The sequence below is a fragment of the Heterocephalus glaber genome, unplaced genomic scaffold (assembly GCF_053883595.1).
Source record: "Heterocephalus glaber isolate CG9 unplaced genomic scaffold, H.glaber_assembly_v1.0 deba00001504, whole genome shotgun sequence".
Taxonomy (NCBI): Eukaryota; Metazoa; Chordata; class Mammalia; order Rodentia; family Bathyergidae; genus Heterocephalus; species Heterocephalus glaber.
The window spans coordinates 1,938,063-1,947,326 of NW_028258324.1; the positions used below are offsets into that span (position 1 = coordinate 1,938,063).

General features: G+C 32.0%; 1 protein-coding gene across 4 annotated transcripts in view; it reads right to left on the reverse strand.

Annotated features, from left to right (window-relative positions):
* LOC101708798 (uncharacterized) overlaps positions 1–9,264 on the reverse strand; it is a 74,114-nt gene that overhangs the window by 25,862 nt on the left and 38,988 nt on the right. For all 4 annotated transcript variants that reach the window (XM_087186012.1, XM_087186011.1, XM_087186009.1 and 1 more), the window contains 3 exons: positions 8,937–9,063; positions 8,340–8,435; positions 1–5,709 (listed from right to left, as the gene is read on the reverse strand). The exon at positions 1–5,709 is cut by the window's left edge and continues 25,862 nt beyond it. In XM_087186012.1, coding sequence (XP_087042138.1) covers positions 3,947–5,709; positions 8,340–8,435; positions 8,937–9,063 — 1,986 coding nt within the window. In that variant the 3' untranslated portion in view covers positions 1–3,946. The remainder of the gene's footprint in view (positions 5,710–8,339; positions 8,436–8,936; positions 9,064–9,264) is intronic.

Consider the following 9,264-nt stretch of genomic DNA (forward strand, 5'->3'; position numbering starts at 1 on the left):
GCAGTGTGAGGTGAGATCTGCTCTCTGTATCCCTCTGAAAGTTCAGTCTTGCCTGATTTTATGAGACGATGAGTCATAAAACAAGTCATTGTATGATGGCTGTGTGAGGTGAACAAAGCCTGTATTTTCCAAAAGACCTGGATTCCCCACCAGGTACATTTCTAAAGAGGTATGTGAGATTCACAGGTACCCATGTGTCCTCATGTTCACTGAAGGCACTTACTAGAGATACTTGGGTTAAGTGTCTGCATTCTCAGAACAAGAATAACTGCCCTTTCTACTTGATATTTCTAAGGATGCATCATCAGGAATTATTACACTGTTAGCACAAAGGTGTTTTACCACAAATTGATTTGAATCCTACAACACTGAGGAGATTCAAAGTTTTGTAGGGCAAATGGATGGAATCCCTTAATAATGATGCCAGGAATGCAAGTTGATGATATACAAAAGTTGTCATCTATATTAGTAAAGCAGAACTACATTGAGATTCAATTTTGACATTGCTTCTTAATGTGTTTTATATGAACTGAGGTACCACAGTCTTTGTTTACGTACTTACATTTTTAATGTGAGCACATTTTTTAATGCAAATAAACTTTCTATATATTAAAACTTTTAAAATATTATCTCAAATGTTTCATGTTCACACAAATACATTTCAATATTGTCAAAATCATTTTTACTTGTTGGCTTTGTTCCAATATGCTCATATAATGCATCTTTAAAAACATTTAGCCAAATTAATGTGCATTATATGCCAAATATATGTGGTGTATCAAATGAGAAAATAAAAACAGAATTTACGTTTTGACCATAAGCTTGGTTAAGCAGTTGTCTTAATGAAAACAAAGGCAAACCAAAAGATAGTCAGAGCACAATTATGACTTGCATCAATCCAACTACAGAAAAGGGGATGGAAGGTTGAGGATTTTGATTAGGCTATCTCACAAAAGCCTCACTGATAAGTACAAACTTTTAAATTATTTCATAGAAAGAAGTGAATAGTTATGTAAAGAATAAATATAAAGATGTAAGTTTTATTTATTGAAGAAAAAGCCATGGATGTATTATTAATGTAAAATAGTACAGCTATTACAGAAAACTGTTGGGTTTTCTTACATACTCTTGTTTCAAGTAAGAGACTGAAGCATCTGGTATAAAAAAAGATGATATTAATTTCCAAATGTGGAGTAAGAACATCTATTCCAAAGATGGACAAGTGACTCTCTGTCAATTTAGGAAGAGAAAATTTTTAATTTACTAAATATCTCCAGTTTCTTGCTGACTCTAAAATTAGAACTGCCATATTACCCAACAATATGACTTTGGATATGTACCCAAGAGATAAAATACACACACTGAATAAAGACCTCTCCACTCATCTATTTATTGCAGCACTATTTATAATAATCATGGTATGGAATCAACATTGGTACTCTTAAAAAATGAATTGACAAAGAAAGGGGGACACATATATACAATGGAGTATTTGCTCATAAAATTGAAATTATGTCATTTTGAGGAATATGAATGAAACTATAGAAATTTAAGTGAAATAAGATATGCAAGGAAGAAAAAATACATACATACTCACATGTGAAATCTAAATTAAAAGCTGATCTCATAGGAGTAGAGAGTGAAAAGGAGATGAGTAAGGTTTGATAATTAGGAAAAATAAGCTCTAGTGTTCTATTACATAACGAGGTGACCACAGTTATTAATATAGCATGTATTACAAATTAGCTAGAAGAAAAGCTTCTGGATATTTTTAGTAGCAAGACATGTGTCAATAAAAATACAGGAATGACCACAAACCCACAAATTCAATGTATCTTTGCAGTAGAAATATTCCAAACTATTCACAGAACTGAAAACATTTCTGTGAGAGATGATATGAAGGAGAAAATGGGAAATCAAGAGCCATAACACAGGCAGGGAAGAATAGCTGTGATATATATGTAGCTAAACAAGAAACTGTAGGCAAGGACATACTAGAGATAATTAGGAAATGAAAAAAGAAATCTTAGATTCCAACAGTGTCAAGTGTGCAGCCTTGGAACAGGTTTCTTCTGCTTGCATGCAGAATTAATATCATTTTTTCACTTACAATGTTTTTCATCCTCTTAAATGAAACAATGAATTCATTCTATATGAACATTTCTGCCTATTTATGGAGTATCTACCATATACTTAGCACTGTTACATGTATTTGTTTACTTCACACAAATGGGAAAACAGCCTCATGATTTATGCATCACCAATTTTCATGTGAAAAAACTGGCTCAATGAATACATTATCTTTTAAAAAGTAATTAATCAAATTGAGAGGAACAGTAAGTTAAAATTACAATTATTTATCAGAGGGGCATCATGGAACACAACCAATCATACGATATGCATCTTAATATAGTTATCATAGAACTACATTTTAAAAATTAATTTTGGAACACAATTCAGTATCAAAAAACCATTCCTAAAATATCTGCAGAGGTAAAAGATACAATACTTTATAAATTTTTATCAAATAAGCCATATTAGGTTGGGCTGGGGATTTAGCTTAGTGGCTCTGCCGCCTTTCTTGCAAGCGCAAGGTCCTGAGTTCAATTCCCAGTACCAAAAAAAAAAAAAAAAAACCCAAGCCATATTAGGTATTACATGAGTAACAGAAAATTTTAAAAAAATCATATTTAGCATAAGGAGATTCTAAACTAGGAATAGTATCTTGAGAAATAAATTAGTGTAGACAAGATATACAAAATATTTTCTTTCTAGTAAAATATGGAACCTTTTGAAATTAGCTTTTGTTTCCATAATACCATTTTTCTTATAGGTATTCACACACACAATTAATAACTCTATAAGCCTCCCATGCCTGAAGATATAATAATGTGTGTATATTTCAGTAAAAGTAAATTATTAATACCAAGGACTCTGTGTGTTCTATATCTCCAATGGGTAACATGTAAAAAATACTTTATGGGTAAAATTTCATAAATATTAATTAAGGATTCAGAAATGAAGGGCTTATAATGATAAGGGCTTATAATGATATATGTATAACCATCATAATTTCCCAGTCACTAAAAAAATGAATAAAATGACAGAAATAATTGTATCCAGATTATTTGAAGTTTAATGACCCTAGGTAAAAAATTACTAGAGAAGTTATTATGCTGTTTATCCAGCAGTACATTATCATCTGTTACCAGCAACCTTCAGTAGTAATAGTTTAATGCCTAGGTTAGAATGACATGTCACTCAATATTCAATATTGTTAACACATTAGGAATATTTAACTTATTTCTTTAAAAACTTAAAATTTATATATAATCTCCAGAAAATTAAAAATTCATTCTATATTCTCTGAGAAACAACTTAAAAACTTTCAGAAACCTATCTTGTTCTGATACAATGTCCAATCTGGAAGATATTCTTTGTCCAGTTTTCAAAAATGAGGCTATGTAATAAATATGGATTAATAATCAACATATTCCTTTAGAGATGAGTAATCTGTATTATTCTCTGATAGGTGTGGATATGTTTTACTTTCTATCATGTCAAGTAGTAATGTCTAGTATATTTTAAGCAACAGTTATCTACCACATTTTCCTATTTGTATGATTTATCCCTAGTAATGAGTCTCTCACATTATGGTTAGAAATGTGAATAAAGGCTATTCTATACCTTTACATTCGTAAATTATTTTTTTCCAAAACAAAATATTTTGATGTTATGAAGTACACATTTTTCTCAAAGTCACTCTAGTCAATACATATGTAAGGTTTTAATAAAAATCTGTATCCTCTCATGTTGAAGACTGAATGTCCATGAAATTTTTTTCATATTTTTGTATTTGTAGGGTTTTTCTCCAGTATAAATTCTCTTGTTAATTAAAATCTGAAAAATTGTTACAAGCTTTTCCAGATTTACCTTTATAGGATTTTTATCTAACATGAATTTGGTGATGTTGTCTAAGATTGGAAGTATGTGTTCTTTGGTGCCGAGAAAGATGTGAAATTTGATTAAAAGTTTTGTCACATTCTGTGCATTTGTAAGGTTTCTCTCCAGTATGAATTCTCTGGTGTTTAGTAAGGGTTGAGCTTTGATTAAAGGCTTTGCCACATTCTTTACATTTGTATGGTTTCTCTGCAGTGTGTATTCTTTCATGATTACTAAGGTTAGACCTTCGATCAAATGCTTTGCCACACTGTTTACATTTGTAGGGTTTCTCTCCTGTATGAATTCTCTGATGTTGAGTAAGTGTTGAACTTTGATTAAAGGATTTCCCACATTCTTCACATTTATAGGGTTTCTCTCCAGTATGAATTCTTTCGTGTCGAGTAATGGTTGTACAATATCTAAATGCTTTACCACATTCCTTACATTTATAAGGTTTCTCTCCCGTATGTGTTCTCTGGTGCCGAGTAAGATGTGAAGTTTGATTAAAGGTTTTGTCACATTTTGTACATTTGTAGGGCTTCTCTTTAGTATGTATTCTCTGGTGTTGAATAAGTGCTGACCTCTGAATAAAAGCTTTGCCACATTCTTTACATTTGAAGGGTTTCTCTCCAGTATGAATTCTTTGGTGTTGAATAATGGATGTGCAGTATCTAAAGGCTTTGCCACATTCTTTACAATTGTAAGGTTTCTCTCCCATATGTATTCTCTGGTGTTGAGTAAGAGGTGAAATTTGGCTAAAGGTTTTGTCACATACTTTACATTTGTAGGGTTTCTCTTTAGTACAGATTCTCTGGTGTTGAGTAAGTATTGACTTTTCAATATAGGCTTTGCCAGATTCTCTACATTTATACAATTTCTCTCCAGTATTAATTGTCTGATGCTTAGTAAATGTTGAGTTTTGATTAAATGTATCAGAATTTTTACAACTGTAGGATTTCTCTCCAGTAAGAATTAACTGGTATTGAGCAGGGGTTAAGTGATACTTAAAGGATTTAGCATTTTCTTTAAATTTGTAGGACTTCTCTCCAGTATGAATGCTCTGATGTTGATTAAAGATAGAATCATCAACAAAAGCTTTGCCACAGTCTTTATAGTTATACACCTTGTCTTGAAAATGGGCACTTTGATGGGTAGTAAGTTGTGAGCACTGGTCAAAGACTCTCCCACATGTATCACATTTATAAATATTCTTTGAAAAATGTTGTTTACTAGGATTTGAGCCATGGTTAAAGTTTTCAGTAATTTTATTACAAGGATAAATTTTCTGTTCAATATGAGCATCCTGGCAATTATGTAGAGTAGAGTTGTTCTTAAAGGCCTTCCCATTTTCATTATATATGTCACGAGTTTGCCAAATATCTATATATGGACTTTGACTGTGCATTAATGGATAGGTAAATTCCTTCCCATGTTTGTCAAAACTGCATATTTTGGCACAGGAAAAGGTACACTTAATAGTCTGATGTGGATTACTAAAATGAAGTGGCATAAATTCAGATATATTCTGTGATGCTACATGTTCTTGATTTCTATTGACAGTGAAGCTTTTGTTATTTTCAGTTGTCATACATTGGTGGTGTCCATTATGAAATGGATTCTCATCTTCACACTTACCAATTTTCCAGTCTTTCTTTAAGTGCAAACTGCTAAAGCCACAATTTCCAGATCTTTGATTTATCACTTTTTGAAATGAATGTTTCATGTCCTTCTCTGATGAAAATCCTTCAGTATGATGAGAAGACATAGCTGAAGAAATAAAGTAACAAATTATCCCACTTAGGTTGATATAGCTTACAAATCTAATACATAACATTATACCAATCTGAAGAATTCAGCAAGGTAATAGAATACAAAAGTTCCTCATTTCTCACAAATATATGAACTTAACAAAACCCTCAGAAGATTATCCAGAACTCTCAAAACCAGTTATAAGTTCACAGCACTCCAGTTGAATGTAACCCTACAGAGAGTCACATACTTGAGGGAAAAAAAGTTATTGGTAGAAGTTATTTTTGTTAACCACAACTCATCCTCTTCAGTACTACGTAGTTACTATACTCCCAAACCTTTTCTTTTCCCTCAGGAAACACCGAGGATCACATATGGACACATTCTGGATTTGGGGACTGTAATAAAAACTGCCTTCTGTTTATCCTTACATGGAGAATGGGAGATAAGAGATATATTTTACATGAGAGTTCCTGTCATATGAGACCAAATCTAACTAGTAATTAGTACAGGAGCAAAGTGAGGAGAGTACCACATATAGTCAACACAAGTAAGAGGGACTATGGGGCATTGAAAAATATAAATAAGCCTTTTTCATTAGAAAAACACAAATGTAATTCTAGGGAACACTCATACAAAAACAGGTTTGAGAGACACCAATGTCTCTAGCATAGATGATTGAATGTTGCCAAACCATAGACACTGAGAAATGAATTTTCATATTATTTTGTAAAAATTTGAGTTGGTATTTATTCACTTAAATTGCACATATATACCATACATATTATGCTGTTTTCAAATTATTTTACATAATGATCATTTCCATTCTTAGAACACTATATGCGTTCTATTAGCATTTCTGAAGAATACAATGTGTTAAATATATTCACCATGTTGCAATAGATATCTCTTGAATTTTTAAAGCTGTTTTACCTAAAATTTGTAATCTTTGAGTAACATCATCTCAAATCCTCTGCCAATAATTATAGGCCATAGTAACCACCATTTTACTCTCTATGTATCTAAAATCAACTTTTTAAGATCCCACATATAATTTAGATTATATACTAATTGCATTCTGCTCAGTTCAGTTATTATAAAGTCCTGCATGACTACTTGTACTGAATCAAATGACAAGATTATCTCTTTTTATGGCTTAATTGTAACCCACTTATATATAAGATCATATATACCATATGTACCATATATACCATATGATCTTATTCTTTCATCTATTAAAGAGAACTTAGATTGATTCTACTTCATGATATCATGAATAATGTTGCAGTGAACTCTGCATTGTAAATATCTCTTCAACACAGAGACTTATTTTCCTTTGACTACAGATTTTGTAGTGGGATTGTTGGATCAGATGGCTTTTCTATTTTTATTTGTTGTTCTTTTATATTGCTGGAGATCAAACCCAGGGACTTGTCTATGCTAAGCATGTGCTCTATAAATAAGCAATACCTTCAGTCTTATTTTTAATTTTTTGAGCAACTTTGATAGTTTTCCATAATGACTGTAGTAATATACAGCAAGATGGTTCTTAAGTATACAAATCTCAACAAAAGTTAACACAACAAAGGCACAGAGAAAAACAGTGCCCAATCAAAGAACAAAAGAGTAGAAATTAACCCTGAAGAAAATGACATTTATGAATTTTTAAAGAATTTAAAATAATCATTTGAAGCATGCTTAATGAGATAAACAGAACCTGAAGGGACTCAGGACAACAAAAATATTAATGTATAAACATTATAAATATAAACAATCAGAAAGGGTGTAGTTGAGGACAACAAAAACATTAATGGATGAACATTTTAAATAGAAACAATCAGAAAGGGTGTAGTTGAAGAATTCAATAAGTAGCAATGCCTGACAGAGATATCTACACTCAAATAGCTCAATTATCTCCAAAATGGCCACTTGGAATAAACCTACAAAAATTTAAATCTATATCTATAGGAAGTACTTTTTAGATCTATGTACATAGAAAGAGAAAGTGAAAGGATGACTATGATATTTCACAGAAAGCTGTCAAAAAGAGAGCAGGAGTGACCATAAGATAAAATATTCTTAAAATCTGATGTACCATTTAAATAATTATTATGGATAAGCATAATTTTCAGCTATGACTATACACCCATGATGTACTGGCTTTTTGTTTCACTGACATTCATTTTATGGCATAAGAATTTCCACAGAACATCCATCAAAATCACACATAAAGTGCTGTGTTGAGACAATTTTAATGAATAAATATAGAAATCTCACAATGTGACTAATATACTAAATTAGATTAACATAGAAACCTTTAGAAATTGGCACAGATCTTCTGAGGCCACTAGAGACAATAAAAGAGCAGTCAGAGCATGCAGACCCTCACAAGTGACAGTGATAACATTGGCTGTCATTGTGAATAACCTAGATCACTGGAGAGAAAGGAGAAGCCACAGAGGAATCAAGAAAGAGGGCGATGGACATAGGGCAGGAGAGTCCTTTTTTGATACCAAGAGGAATAAACTTGATTTCTAAAAACCATTTCTATTAGAGTAGAAGCTCTCAATCAATATTATAAACCCTGGCTTTTTCCTTGACCTTTAAGCCTCTCATCTGTGTCCTCTGCTTCATTAATCTCTACCTACCTGGATGAATAGCTGCTGTCCCTTGACTCTTTACATCCCAAAGCTCCTTGCTTTGCTCCAGAAAGGTGATCAGGTATGGCTTAGTGACAGCTAAACCTGTTAATTGAAAAATGGAACATGGTACTTGCTTTACTTTCTCCCAGCAACTACTGACATTTCTTTCTGAGTAATAGTCATTAGAAAAGACATGAAAGAAGATTCTAAAAATTTCATTCCCCAAAATATTTCCAGATAGCCATTTGACTGTATAAAAAGCATTTCTAATTTGTAGATCCTGAGCTCCACTTTCAACTACTAAATCAAAATTAATGGGGAGGGGGCTATAAGTTATAGGAGACAATTTTTACACCACCGAATTTCTAAAATTATCATTGATCACAGGGAAGGATGTGTAATACTTCAAGTAAGAGGCATGCAAAAGAGAAGAATGAATGACATAAAAAATTTCTTGTCTACAGAGAACCCTCAATTTTTTTCTTTGAAATCAAAATTTAAAACTCATTCATATGAAGCAGAAGCTTCCAAGAGATATTATAAAAAAGAATGGAAATTAATACTGATTGTGAATTAGGAATTCTATAGGAATTCTATACTCACCCAGGGAGAGGAGGTTTCTATAGTTCTCTATCATCACATCCCTATACAAATTCTGCTGAGCCGGCTCCAGGAATTCCCACTCTTCCACAGAGAAATCAATGGCCACATCCCTGAATGTCAACATTTCCTGAAATCAATCAATCAATCAATCAAACACACTTTGATTCTGTAGTCACTGACACAGCTCATAATTTGACCCAATATGAAATGAGTTAAAATTGCATTTGACATAGGTAATGATCTTTATTATTTTATAGGGTACTTTTAAACACAAACATTCTTGAATGTAGTATTATTTAATTCTGAGAAAAAAGCATAACACAAAATT